The sequence below is a fragment of the Lytechinus variegatus genome, chromosome 3, assembly GCF_018143015.1.
Source record: "Lytechinus variegatus isolate NC3 chromosome 3, Lvar_3.0, whole genome shotgun sequence".
Classification (NCBI taxonomy): Eukaryota; Metazoa; Echinodermata; class Echinoidea; order Temnopleuroida; family Toxopneustidae; genus Lytechinus; species Lytechinus variegatus.
In genome coordinates this window covers 51,841,552-51,856,702 of record NC_054742.1, presented here as the reverse complement: position 1 = coordinate 51,856,702, position 15,151 = coordinate 51,841,552, and the positions used below count along the sequence as shown (strand labels likewise).

Genomic DNA, 15,151 nt, shown 5'->3' with positions numbered 1-15,151 from the left:
ATATCCTTTCTTGATGAGATGTTAAAAAAAAAACTATTGTTCATATAACAGTTTTTCGTTCTTTTGAGTCCCTTTCCCCTTCCCCTAAACTCTTTTCTCTGTCTCTCACTCTCTTCATATCTTCATCTCTTTATATCTCTCCACACTCTCTCTTTGCTTCCTTGGTATTTTTATCACCCTCTCTATTTCATTGTATCAATCTTTGTACAGTCTGTCTATCTCTCTCCATCTCTTTCTATTCTTCTCTGTTCTCTCACACTCATTCACTCTTATCCCCTCTCTGTCTTTCCCTGCCTCCCTTTCATTGTTTTCCTCTCACTGTCTCCATTATTTCTCTCTCTCTCTCTCTCTTATACTGTTACATTTTCTCTCAATTACTTTATCTGTTGATTTTCCTTGGTTGTAAAGCTACTTCCTCCCTCTATACCATAGTTGTTATTAAGGAGTTGGAAGGGTCACATTTCCTTACATGACTCATCCTTTCTGACTCTGACTTCCTTCATAACACTTGACTCAGCCATAGTTATTTCTTCCTCAGATTTTTTCCCCAAAATTCTTATGAGTATCTAATTTGATTTTTATAATCTGTTATTGTGTTTGTAAAATCATAGAATTTTACATGCAAGCTCATCGTGAATGATTGTAAGATTCATCAAAAAAAATCCTGTCACAAAAAATATAATTGAGTCATCATTTCATTACAGAATATGGATTTATAATACTCATGTAGAGTATGTCTTGGGCTGTTGAAATAGCTGTCCTAAACTATTTTCAAAGTTATCTTATAAACTTAAAAATACAATTTTTAAAGAAAAAAAAATGAAATTTTGAAAGTCTCCAAGTTGGGATCATCCATCAATTTCCTAATCAAATGTAAATTTAAGCTAACAGAATTTAACATACCAGTATAACATACTCAGATTTCTTCCACGGATATATATCATATATTTACACTTTTACATGTGTATATACTTTGTTTTTTATTTCATGTCACCCTTTAAAAGTCAGACAAGACAAAACAAACCAAGCATGTCTCCCTTAATTGGTTAATGACTGAAGGATGTGGCTTTCTTATCTTTGGGATCTGAAATGAGACATTGGGTGAAAAAGTGTTTTTTAATGTATTTTGCCCTTTCATATTTTTGTCTCATAGAATTTTTTCCAAAAGCAAGGTGAATCAGAAAAAAATGATTTTAGAGTGAATTAGACGGGAGGGGGGGGTGTTCAGTCCAATATATTAAGAAGGATTTAATAGATAGTTTTGAGATACTTTCTCTAGGGTTTAGAAGGGGATATTAGAAGAAAGGCATCAGTAATGTTCATACTGGATACATATGATCCTTGGGTAATAACGTGTGTTCTTGAGGATGATAAGGTCAAAGGTCATCTAGGGGTCAAAAGATTGTATTGCATATTTTATTGATCACAAAATCAGGCAAGACTCTTGGTTCGTGAACCACCTTGTTTATGTTACCATTAACTTTTCATTACATATTTCTTTGATGATCTCATAGCAACCCATACATGGGAGCCACTTGCCATGGAGGTGTTTGAGGAGGCTGTTCCCAGGGCTAGGGCTGGACATTGCTCCGTTGCTATCCATACTAGACTCTATGTATGGAGTGGAAGGGATGGATACCGCAAGGCATGGAATAACCAGGTAACAAATTAATTTTCACTGAATCTACGTGCAGATGATCTAATTCTTATATCTTTTAACACCATGGCTAAATCCACTTAGTCTACTATCAAATTGGTCGAATGACCGTTTGGTCCAATTATCACTTGGTCCATCTGTCATTCTAGTCTAATGCCCACATGGTCTTACTTCCATGTTGTGTTCTCGCTATTTTTCACTTTGTTAGACCACGTGGATATTAGACTAAGTGGGTACTGCCTATTTCGAAATTCAGACAAAATGGTATTTGACTAAATTGCAAATTGGTTTCTAGACGGAATCGTTGTAGAAAATTAGCATTAAACCATATGGGATGAGACCAGATGCAAAGGAGACATAGACCAAGTGTCATTTTACCTTCCATTCCTTGTAGAACTCTGAATGAAAGTCACTGACTTTAGATCAACACATTAGTGATGATTTATGTTCTTTTCCATATCAGTATAGCTGCAGGGTCACAGTTTAACTGTTAGTTCACATTACTTTACTGATTTTATTGGGATGGTTAGATTAAGGATGTACGGGAATATTGTGAGGGTAGTACATATGAATATAATTTTTACTTTCCATATCTGAGGGGGAAATCCTTGTTGTTTTCCTTGTATCTTATTGGGGAATATACTATGTAAGTTTAGTAAATATGGACATATTCTTTATTCTTCATATCTGAGAGACAATCCTTGTTATTTTTCTTGTAGGTGTGCTGCAAAGATCTTTGGTTCTTAGAGACTGAGAAACCGATGGCCCCAGGGAGGGTCCAGCTGGTACGAGCTAGCACCACCACCCTAGAAGTATCATGGGGTGCTGTAGTTACAGGTTGGTATTTCAAACAAGCCCCAAATATGTCTCAAGTTTACAATCAATGGATGATTGATTCATATGTATCATGATGAAAGGATAAGTATTATAATTTTCAAGTACATTTATTTTTGGCTATTCTTCTTCAACATATAAGTTGGCTGGATTAATATGTAGCTCAGTGAAATATTGCTTGTCAGCAAGACCTGTAAGACGGACATTCTAAGTCGTAAAAATTATTTAAAGCATGGTAATAAATACACAGAGAAGGAAAAAGGCAGAATTGTTTTAACGAGGTTGAAGAACATCTCTCATGTCTAATGGATGATTGAAAAAACCTCAAGATCTTTCCATTAAATCTGTATTAGGCTATTGAACGATTTTGTATCAACATTCCATGATATCCATTTTATGAGCCTAAAATGCTTCTTTTGCTAATGTTGCATTTCAGCTGATGCCTATTTACTGCAGCTTCAGAAGTATGACATGCCCCCTACCTCAAGTGCAGCTTTACCCACTGGGGGTAGCGCTGCTCCCGCTAAACCAATCCAATCACCTATCAAAACACAAGGTAAGTGTTTCTTGGTGGGAGCAGCCAATCACTGGATCTTTCTTTTTATGATTGATATTCATTTGTTAATTCTGCGGTGTGTGGTGTGTACATTACTGTTATCCTTGTAATTGATTGTGAAGTTTGGATCAGATGTGTTCAGGAAGGGAAACTGTGTTCTTTTTGTATTTGAAGATGTTGTTTTGCTGTGATTTGTAGACTTGGAGAGTACCACAATGGGACAGCATTTGATTCTTAATGGAAACTGTTTTCAAAACAATTACAAGTCGCTCAAAATATGTTTTCGGACAACAGCTTCTGAAAATACAAGTGATTAATTCATCACTATGTTATAATGAAAGACTATGACATCAGACTTGCATTATATAATCACTTCATTACTTCACAAGGTTTGAAAGTAAGAGCGTCTATAAGAACGACTGGTGGTGCTATTTAGGCTCTAAATAATCACTAATGAACATTTAATGGTCAATATCATTTACTACAGGAAAGGATCACCAGACATTTTTAAAGGTCGCTCTTAACTTACGAACAGCTTTATGAAATGGCTCCCAGTATTGCAATATCTGATAAGATGTGAATCATTTGCCAATTAAGTGCACTATAAATTTTTTTCCTGTTCAAATTAGACAAATAATTCTCTTTTGATCATTTGAAACCTTAAAGCTATTATCGTGAGAAAAATGTTATACTATGTACTCTGAAGTGAGTTGATGTTGTTTGCATCTTGTGTGTTTTAGTGAGTATATCTGTTGGTGGAATAATGCGCATATAAAATTACATGATAACTAACATCTATATTTCCTTTCATCCACAATCTGTTTCAAATTAATTGTCACATTTTAAACAATTCATTCTCTATAATCTTTTATTCATGCCTTCTTTAAATCATTTCATTCTTTAAAGCTCCATCATGAAACGTCAATTATAATTGCACAGCAATATAATGCAGTCCTTTTAAAATAACCTGTTATGTATTTTCTGATATTAGACACAAACATTTTCAAATTAAATTGTCACATTTTAATCAGTTCATTCTCTCTCATCTTAAAATGCTTTCTTTGAATTATTTAATTCTTTAAAAGCTCCATCACTCAACTTCCATTATACCTGTACACAAACAGTTTGCAAGCCTTCAAATTATCCCATTCTTATGTATTCTCTGATATGAGTGAAGAGTGTTATCAAAGTGATCCATGTTTATTCCCTAACCCCGTCCCACCTGTCAGTCAACCACTATCATCCATGCATGTCCTTGAATGAGACTAACATGTTGACTTCTTGATTCCAGCGACCACCACGTTTCGGGTGGTGGCTCCAGGCTCCTCGGCCACTTGCCCTATTCAGTTGATCAAAAATAGTAAGTGTGTGTGTGTGAGAGAGAGATAGCAAGAGACTGCATGCAGAACATGGCCATCTGTTGAGATAATGATAATAAAGTCAGTGCATTGTGATATTTGTAGCATGAAATAGATGTTGATTATTGAGATGTTTTTATGCCATATGACTGGTCGCATGTTCAATGGAACATTTGGATAGAATATTGCATTTTGTGAATGCATTACTCATGCTAAAGATAGTAAGGTACATTTGTACAATGATAAGCATTTCACAGTGTTGTGTTAGCACAGAAGGTGTCAGTGCTGAATGAAAGTAAATGTGAAAACCTTTTCAGTTTAGTCCATCTATGTTTGGTGTTATCAAAGCACTTTAAACATTGTCCCACATGTATTATTCAATGAGGATGAGCAAAAGGAGCATTCCTTCATTAACCACATCACAGCAAGCCTTATTTTTATATTTTGTTTATAGTAATTTGCTTTTAATTGTTGTGACAGGAAGTTAATTCTTTTAATCATCAAGTATTTTATTAATTTGCTGTACAATATTGTTGTAACATGGACCAGAATTATTTTTGAATAATTGAAAGAGATATATCCTGCCTGTATCCACTCATAAATATAACATTGCATGTTTGTCATTGCTTCATAAGTATTTGTCATTCAAATATCATATCCAATTTGCATCAAGTGGCAGATGAAAAGGGTACATGTTTTTGTTAACATCACAACTTGTTTATTTTGGATAATGCCTGTATCTTTGCATTGTTGGCAACCATTCAACAACATGAAGCACACAAAGCAGTGCCTATCCTAATAGATTTCAATAGAAATATGTTGATGGTATTTGTGAAGATAAATTAAGTTATATAAAGCATTTGGCAGTCATGCCAAATCATTTTCTTGTGAATAGCAGATGGAAGCTTTTGTGAAGTATGTTTGCATGAGTATTTATAGCGAAAGCTTCTTTTTCTGCTTTTACATGTTGCTTTCTGGGACAGAAGTTGATGAGTTAAATATAAATAAACTTGAAATGTGTGAAAGTATGTGAAAGCAGTGACAAATATACCTCATCTGCAATTGCTTGATGTTAAGGTGTTTATATATCTGGCACACAGAGTAATTACATTTGGAGAACCCTAGATATCAGGAAATGACACTTATGTTATTAATAGTTCTGCATGATAATATAGATGATTGGGGATGTGCATGAGCTGTATTTGATCAGAAGGTCTGAAATTTTAAGGGACAAGTACATTCCAATTTGAAAAAATCATGCCTAAAGTGAGTTTTTCCTATAAATTCAATGTGAAGCTGAAGTATGTATTGAGTACTAAGCAGTAGGGCCAAGTTATTGCAAAAATGAAGTGGTTGTAAGCAATATTACTTAATGTTCCTACCACTATTAGTACATAACTAGATGTATAAATGAATATGATCTATCAAGTCATGCATGAATTGGCTCTCATTAAAGGCAAAGTTGTAGCTTTTCAAAGTTCACAGGAAGCATTTGTTCAATAGTGATCATTAACATTACTTTCTGTTTATTCACATAGTGTTCTCACTCAAATGATGATGAAGTTACATATTGTGTTTACACAACAATCATGATTCATTTAGCAATTCCAAATCTAGAAATTTGGAAATTCCCCCTTAAACTTTATAGACCAAACAAAACATGTCAGGACAATATGTGCAACTGTCCATGTTCTCATTGATATACAAGTATGCTAAAGCATAGACTGTGTTACACTATGCCTATTTGTTCCTTTATCAGTACAAATTTACAGCAAAAGAAAGTCATCAAATTTCTCATATTTCCCCATATTCTATGCTGAAAACATTACAAGTATTCGGATCCAAAGAAAATGTATTTTTGAAAACAATTTGAATCGATTTTCTTTTCTATTTTTAGCACCAGGAGTTAAGATTCAGAGCCCGACCTCTTTGTCTGGGTCAGCAGGGGCCAGTTCACTCATTAAACTCAGCAAGGTAAATAACATTGTAATGTATAAATATGGATGATATCCACTATACCTTTCAATATGATATAAATGTGGTTTCAAAGGACAGTCTGTTTTCTTAGTACCAATCTCTTGCATTACTATTTATTTTGCAGTCAGTTCCACAAGCAATTACTTCTGTATACATTAACTGAACATATTAATTCAAGAAAGTAATTTGATACTTCAAAGCAAGTTTGAGTTCACCAGTCCAGGCATAGCTCTATATACAGTATCTAATGAAGGGGAGATTTACTTTGACATGTTGGTTTGAACAGAAGAAGTAATATGGGAGAAACATTTCAATGAAAGTTTGGCCTAATTTTTAAATATCTTCACTTCTACACAGCACAAATAAAATCATGAATGAGGTCATTCATTTATGCAGTCAAACACATTGAAACGCATATATCAAAGTACTATTTTATGCCATTGAATACCAATTGGAACAAATTATTTTCCCAAATCTGACATTTTCACATAAGAACGATACATTTCTGTACATTTTTGGTGTACTAAAAAAAAAAGCGACCCTGTTTTGTGCATTTTAAGATCGGTTCAATGAGGGCAACATACCCTTTTTTAGGCCTAGTAACAGAATTAATTGTATTTCTAATCTTCTGCCAGCCTACTCCTGGTGTCCAGTCACAGAACACCCTGAGTGGTATCGTAGCTCTTGCCGAGGCTGCTGCAGGGACGCAGAAGATGACCAGTACCACTGCAGTCTCACCAACCCCCAACAAACCACTCCTAACCACAGGAGGGTCTAACTTGACCCTAGTGACCCGTACCATGCCAGGAGGGGTCAGTGTCACATTACCACAAGGGGTCAAGCTGACCACCGCAGCAGGAGGCGGACTCAAGATGGCCACAGCTGGTGGCAAACCTCAGGTGGTATCGGCTATGGTTTCAGGCACCACTAAGACGGTTACTCTCGTGCAGAATGCTGTAAGTTAGTCTGTTTTTTTAAGATAAAAAGATTTCTTAACAAATATTTGTAGAAGGGTGTCAGGATCTTGTATTAGACTATCTAGAATGGAATAAAACCTCTGGTTGAGAAGCAAACTGGATATGTGAGTAGTATGGGATAATTTTTTAAGAAAAAATGAGAAAATAAAGGAAGAGGAAGGAAAATACATGTAGAAATTAAATTGAGTGAATGATTTTGAAACAGTTTGGTAATGATACACTTGATTTATGAAATTCATGAAAATTCCTTTCTGAATATTATTTGACCAACATCTCTAGGGTGCAACCAAGACAGGTAGTGTAGGTCCAGGTACTACCATCGTCAAGCTCGTCTCAACCACCCAGGCTGGAGGCAAACCTACGACCATCATTACCCCTATCAGCCAGGCAGGGTTGAAAGGTCAACCCACCATACTGGGCATTAGTAGCATCACAGCAGGTCAGCAAGGAAAGAGTATCATCAAGACCATTCCAGTTGGTAAAGGTGAGTTCGTGGATGACAAAAGATCTTTTTTCTGAATAGGGGCAAATTTCCTGACTTTTATTTGTGGTTTTTAACAAGTTACATTTTGTATTAAATCCATTAACATTTTATGAGGACTTTCTTGCAACTATTAGTTGTGAGGCTCTTTTTGCTGGGGAGGGGGGTGACCCTTCGCCCCCTAAAATATTTATTGGGCCTTGCCCAGATATTTTTTTGTATTTCAACTCCTCAAGCAAAGATTCAAAGGTAAAGACTGTTAGTTTATGCACTGTATTTGTTGTGAAAAGGCACCTGATCAATTCAGATTTGTTATGGCATTGCTCTTGTTTGTATATTGTTGTTTATTTGGTTGTTGCTTTTATGGTGAGGTTGCTGGAGTGGTGTTTGTCTGTGTAATAATTATACCAAGACCTTGTTTTACAAGGGAGGCAGAGGCAACGTAGACTGCATCTTTGGTAAACTCACATCTGAAATGCAATGGAATCCAATATAGCAATAAGATTTTCATTGTTTTGTCAATCAAGTGAAATATACACTTCAACTTAAAAAAAAAACTAATTTACATTCCAATTTTTGTTTTCTTCAAATCAACTGTATAGATAGTGAACATTCATTGTTGTAGAGTGTATTTCTTTACAAGTGTCATTGCATCAGGGAAAGCAGGTTTGTGAAGTTTTGTATGATTGTTAAAATCATATTATCCATGGTCTAAAACAAAATTTCTTTGAATACTGTTTTTCTGGAAAATAATTCAAATTAAGGTAATTACCTTGGGCATCATTTGTTTATAGTTGTTACTATTTACAAAATTGTTATGCGTGGTAATTTTTTTTCAAAATTCAATTTACCTGACCTTACAGCAGGTGTAGCCAATACTGCAACCAGCAAGACACCCACCATTGTTACAGTAACCACCAAGATGTTGACTGGAGCTACGGGTACTCCTACCAAGTTTATCACAACCGGAGGGGTTGGTGGTAAGCAACAGAAGATAGTCTTAACCACCCAAGCAGGTGCCTCTCCTACCATCCTATCAGGAACACTCAAAGGTAGGGCTATATTTATTGGAAGATCATCTTGGTTAGGTAATATTTATTTGAAGATCGTCTTGGTTAGGTTATGTTAAATAGGATTCACTAGGATTCCTTAGGAATCGTTATGGTCTGGCACTGAAAAGTGGAAGTTACAGTAGAATTTGGTTTTTATAAAAATTTCGATTTGTAGGGTTGTTCAAGTTTTGCTTACATCCATCTAAATTAGGATTTTATTCACTCATTCGATGGTTATGAACTATGTACAATTAATGTATCTCATTGACAAGTTATATGAAGGTTATGTTTGATGTACTTGATCATTATTTCTAGATAAAAAATGGGTGACAAGTTAGTAAGCATATATTATTGTGAATGAGGAGAGTGGGGGGGGGAGGGAGGGGGTGAATTGGTACTTAAAACGCATGATTACGATACCATGATGAAGATGATGTTGATGGTGATGGTGCTGATGATGATGATGATGATGATGATGGTAATGGTAATGATGGTCATAATGATGATGATGGTGTTGATGGTAATGATGTCATGATGATGATGATGATGACGATGATGACGATGATGATGATGATGGTAATGATGGTCATAATGAAGATGATGGTGATGGTGATGATGATGACGTTGATGATGATGGTGATGGTGTTTGATGATGTTGATGACAATGATGATGACATAGTTCAGAATTTACCTTTTCTAAGAAAGCTGTGCTAAATACTTCATTAATCATTTTTGAAGGAAGAAAGCTGTGCTAATTAATTTCATTAATTATTTTTGATGGAAGAATAATTACACTCTGTCATATTGTTGTATCTTACCTGACAGGTCTTGGTGCAGGGAATTCCCCCATCACCATCATCCGTGCTGTAGCCCCCCAGGGTTCCTCCCCCGGGGCCAGCGGTCAGGTGGCAGGTAACACTATTCAGATCATTACCAAGGGTGGTGCTAAGAGTACCCTCAACCAGGCCAGTGCTGCTAATCTACTCAAATCACTGTCCACCTCTCAAGGCCTGACATCACCACTTACTATCACCACCACTGCTAATTCATCTGGTGAGACCTCTCAAACATTTCATCCATTCAGTCATTAAAAAACCAGAGAAATTCATTTACATTTTGTGTCAAATATCCTTAACCATAAAAAAAAGACTGGGGTATTTTGAACCCTAACAAAGCTGGCATTATTTGGACCTTAAGGCCTGGTCACACCGCCCGAGAGTTGTTGGAGCGGTCGTGGAGCGGAGAGAAAAAAATCATCACCGCTCGCTACCGTTCACCATTTTCGATTTCGATTGTTTTTTGTTTTTTTTTCAATTTTGTCCCAAATTTTGTGAGCGAAATTCGGCCCTCTCTCCCTACCGCTCTATGACTGCTCCAACAACGCTTGGGCGGTGTGACCAGGCATTTAGATTGCAAATTTGGTCTCAAAAGATGGGTGAGTCTAAAAAAAAATGCCATAAAGTATGGCATTGAAATTTCCTTGTGTTACAAGTTTTATCGAAAAAGTAATGTCAAGGGGGTCTGAATAAACATTCTCAGTCTTGTTATGGTCAAGTGTTCATTGTGTAGTATAAAAGTTAGCAAAAGCAAACATTACTAAAAATCTTAAGATTCTTTTTTTTTTCAGCCCACTTTCTGTGAAATTTCAATTTTTCAAATCTTAGCTATTTTGCTCCCTCTCTTACAAATTTTTTGACTGGATATCAGAAAGCTACATCAAAAAGTTATAACCTGAAATTTTCAGTCCTTTTCATGCTTTGAAATAGGTTTTATATTGAAAAGATTAAATCACATATTTTATTTTAATCAGAATCCTGATAAAATAAATGTTCATGTAAAACACATTTTCATTTCATATCCTCCGCATCATAATTTTTAAGGGCATACATATTTCATAAATACTAAAGCTAAAGACAGGCTTTAACTTCTGGTCAGCAAAATTTCATATGAACAGTTGATTGTATTTATTTATTGCATTTTTAATGCATTAATCACAGAAATTACAATAGAAGAATATGATATGAATGTCAGGAATAAAGTAATTCGAGGAAAGCTTTTAGATATTAAAAGCAATTTGTAACTTTGACTATAAATTGAAAAATAATTATTTCAACATTATTTGTAATCGAAATTGCTAAATCTTTTAATAGGTCAGGAAGGAATTGCTTGAGCTTTGCAGATTAAGTAATCAGTCATATTATGATGATGATGATGAACAGCGTTTGTATAGCACCATTTATCTTTTAAAAACACTTATATATCAACATATTGCAGTAGCGTACTACCAAAACATTAGATATTCTTCTGATAGGCATAGCTCTATGTTTGTTGCACCTTACTTACTTCTTGAACCAACACTTGCTCTGCCCGCTGGATGATCTCAGGCAGGGCATACAACAAACCTCAATTATTTGTTGCTTTATCTAGAGTTGCATTTGAAGATAAGCAATACTTTTCGTTGTGCTGGGAGCAAAGTTTCCCTATTTCAACAATGCTCATCCATCCTTTAAAGGAGACTTTATCAGTTGCAATCTCAGTTACTATGACATTGTTTTCATTTCTCTTTTTTTCTGTAGGAGTCACAACTAAGCTGGTCACCATTCCTATTTCAGCCCTGACGGGGGCAGCATCCACCAGCGTTTCCCCTGCCATTAACACAGTCACTTCTACAGTAGCACAGGTTGCCTCCAACACAGCGGCTGTGCAGAAAACTACTTCCCCTGTGGCAGTAAGTTGTTTATTGATACATCAAAAATCTTAAAACAAATGTTTGAATATCCAGTAATTTACTAATTGCTTTGGAGTCCACCAATCATAAGTTTTCATGTATGTACATTATGCTTATGGAGATTACTCAGGATTGACATATGTCTGAAGACTTAACTGCTATTGAAAAATGTTGTCATACAGAGCAGTAGGTAACGCCCCCTCCCTATAATTGTGTGTGAGACATCAAATTGTTTTACCTTGGCAGCTGAAGAAAAAAATTATTGCACAACATCAGTCAGTTATACTATGGAATAAGAATGGATTGTTCCGGCCTCGCATTCTATAAGTAACACATAATATGATCTAAGATTTTTTTTTATCTAAATACTAATTAATTGACTGTATGATTCAAAATACAATGGAAAAGAAAGATAGCATCATCAACAAAAACCTTTTTATTCATATAATAGCCTCTATTAAAACATGCATTTATCTATTTGTGTTTAGTTGAGCACTGTAAGTACAGCACAGACTACACTTATATCAACGGTAGGCACCAAACCTACAGTCAGCTCACCAAGTACAGATCAACAGGTTCGTATATTTTTATGATCTCATTATTTTATCTCAAAAGTCTATCAAGTATTTATTTACTTTGAAAACAACTGATAATACAGAAAATCTCTAGTTTACCATTTCTGTACTGCATAGGTGTCCAGGATTTCTTGAGAGTATATTCATATGGCGCCTGGCATTACAAGTCTAGAAGTTTATTTAAATAGCATGAGTTGGTAACAGTGAAATTTTATCAAGAGAAGAAAGATCAGAGCTTACATCTATCCCAAACAGCTTATTTATAATTCAAGGACCTTATTACCTTCCATAAAGAAATATTTCATATCATCCCTCAGTCAGTTATTTGTTTTCTTTCATGATAGAATTTAATCATTAGTTTATGTATGAATTTGTTTGTTTTTTTCATCAATACATTTTGTGACATTAATCACTGTATTTTCTCTTACAACAGAAGGTGGCTGAAGATTCAACAGAAACGAAACCTACACCAACAGAAGAAAGCAAGGATAGTTCAGAAGCACAACCAACGACAGGTAGGAAATGCTTGAAAACATGGTGAAGGGCACTTGGGGTATTCCTTTTTTTGCAGAGATGATGATGCCTATTGCGCAGTATAATTTCAAGTTCAAAGGGTTAGGGCATGATATAGGGAACAGCTACTGTAATAGAAATCAACCCTGGTTTCTCACAGAACACCCAGAATTACAGTAGACATTTTTTTTCATTAAATCAACATTTAAGACAATGCAGTTTTGGTGTAATTGAGGTCTGATCAAGAAATTTGTTTGCACCATTTGCCAGATGTTTAGTTATCAAGTGTTCAGCTCCCAGATTATTGATAAGTGAATATATATTAAACATGATCTGTAATGAAAAGTTATTTCCGTGGGGAACCCAAGTTTTTTTGTTTGCCTTTTTAATTGCAGAAACGACGACGGCACCAGCTGCTGATCCAGCTCCCACAACACAAGAGGCTGCAACCCCTGCCACTACAGAAGCATCAGAGGGTGATGATGCGACAAAGAAAGAAGAGAAGCCTTCAGGTTAGTTGTATTCAGTATCTTGTTATTATCAAAAGGTCATATGTCAAAATAAAGCTACTTGAATGTTGGAGAGATTGATTTGTCTTTCTTACCTCCAGCAGTCTTATCACATGGTTTATAATCTTGTTAAATCCATTACTCATTGTGATTAAATAACGCACTGTGGATTCATGGTTGAATACTGTCAAAGCTAAAGTAATATCATTCCTATGCCCAAATCTGGTCTTATATTTACTCCTCGGAGCCTATTGTAGCTTCGATTATTAATCTAAGCTTCTTCAGAAGAGAGTCCTTTCTAAACATGTTCCTTGAGCAAATGTCCTTTGTCGTATTCAAACTTGTTCCATTTGCTTTTGTGTGGATGTGACTTATTTGTCATAGGCAGAAAGAGGATATAGGGTAAAGATTGAAGACTATGAACTTACTTTATTACAGAACCAGCAGAGTCACAACAAAAAGAACAACAACCGGAAGAACATCCGAAGGTGGAACAACCAGAAGCCACCCCCATGGAAACAGACCCCTCCCCCGCCCCTGGTACAGGGATACCGGCAGAGTCTACGGATACCACCAAGACCAACGGGGCCCCTGCTGAAGAGACCAAGGATAAGGCCTTGGATAATGGAGCTATGGGAGAAGAGCAGATGGATACCAAGGATGCCAACCAAGATGCAGGTTAGTCTAGATGACACTTAGCTATGCACTGGTAGTGGTGCATTTCCTTAATTACCAGGGTACTAGTAGTGCATGAGTTTGGATGATTATCATAGTGCCAAGAAATGAGAAAGTTTTTGGTGCACTTTAGATCATTAATCATTGTAGGAATGCAGATATGCTACAATTTAAAAAAAAAAAAAAACTTGCATTTCGCTCCCTGTACTTGCTTTTCAGAGTAAAGAAACAATTTTTTTCCTTTAAAAACAATTTAAAAAAACAGCTCAATCTGCATGATATTCAAACTCTCTCATTGAGTCCATATGTCAATGTCATCTTTTGAAATGACTGTTGCTTGATATGATAATTGCTGATGTTTGTTCATTTTTAAAAAAGATATATTTCTTTTTTATCCCTGCAGATTCAGATCCAAAGTCTATTGCCATGACGATGGCATCCCTTGCTAATTCAGCTGGTCCTCCAGTGATGACGGCTAAACCTGTCACAAATGGACTTGACGCCAAATCGGTAAAAACACACCCTTATACTAATTGCTCTTTAATATGTACATGTATATCTTGTATTCCATTAGTCCTGCCCCACTTGACTTGATTCAGATTTAAAGATTTTAATGGACACTTCCAGTGTGATTTGAATTTATTTGCAGGCTTGGTTATTTCATATTATTAGGTACATGATTATTATGTAAATTTGTTGTATGTCATGTCTATTATTCTTTTAACCATGATGCAGTGAGTATCATTACTTCCAATGATGTACTATTTGGAACAAAAGAGGAAACTCCACTCCAATTTCACCATTTTTAGAGAAAAATTTACAGCATGTGTTCTAGCATTCACAATTCTGCACAGAAAGTATGTTATGCCATTAATATTATATCTATAAAACCATGATTGAGCTATGATATATCTTTTGGTTTATCAGATGGAGCATTAATAAACAAGCATATATTTGACACTACAATTTATTTTTTATTGTATTGATCAACCAGAATGGTAAACATGTCTCGCTCGTAATGTGTTTTATAGCTCACAATGTAGGTAAATTGCCACTTTAGTTTACCACCACTTTGTCTACATTTTGTTTAGTCTCTTCATACATAGTCTAATCCTAATTTGTCTTTTAACCATTTGGTCTATTGCCAATTTAGACCATCTTTACATTAGATAAATGACAATTAGACCAAGTGGGTATTAGGCAATGAAATGTAGTGTAGACCAAATATATTTAGCCCATGTTGTATTTGACTGTCTAAG

At 35.4% G+C, this 15,151-nt stretch overlaps 1 protein-coding gene across 1 annotated transcript in view; it reads left to right on the top strand.

The window, feature by feature from the left end:
• Positions 1-15,151, top strand: part of LOC121411311 (host cell factor 1-like) — a 33,238-nt gene that overhangs the window by 9,495 nt on the left and 8,592 nt on the right. Inside the window, exons 6-20 of the mRNA XM_041603970.1 lie at positions 1,515-1,660; positions 2,377-2,494; positions 2,928-3,047; positions 4,339-4,407; positions 6,303-6,379; positions 7,018-7,338; positions 7,639-7,843; positions 8,704-8,892; positions 9,718-9,945; positions 11,469-11,620; positions 12,109-12,195; positions 12,629-12,710; positions 13,104-13,220; positions 13,656-13,895; positions 14,296-14,402. Of these exons, the coding sequence (XP_041459904.1) occupies positions 1,515-1,660; positions 2,377-2,494; positions 2,928-3,047; positions 4,339-4,407; positions 6,303-6,379; positions 7,018-7,338; positions 7,639-7,843; positions 8,704-8,892; positions 9,718-9,945; positions 11,469-11,620; positions 12,109-12,195; positions 12,629-12,710; positions 13,104-13,220; positions 13,656-13,895; positions 14,296-14,402 (2,258 nt within the window). The remainder of the gene's footprint in view (positions 1-1,514; positions 1,661-2,376; positions 2,495-2,927; positions 3,048-4,338; positions 4,408-6,302; positions 6,380-7,017; positions 7,339-7,638; positions 7,844-8,703; positions 8,893-9,717; positions 9,946-11,468; positions 11,621-12,108; positions 12,196-12,628; positions 12,711-13,103; positions 13,221-13,655; positions 13,896-14,295; positions 14,403-15,151) is intronic.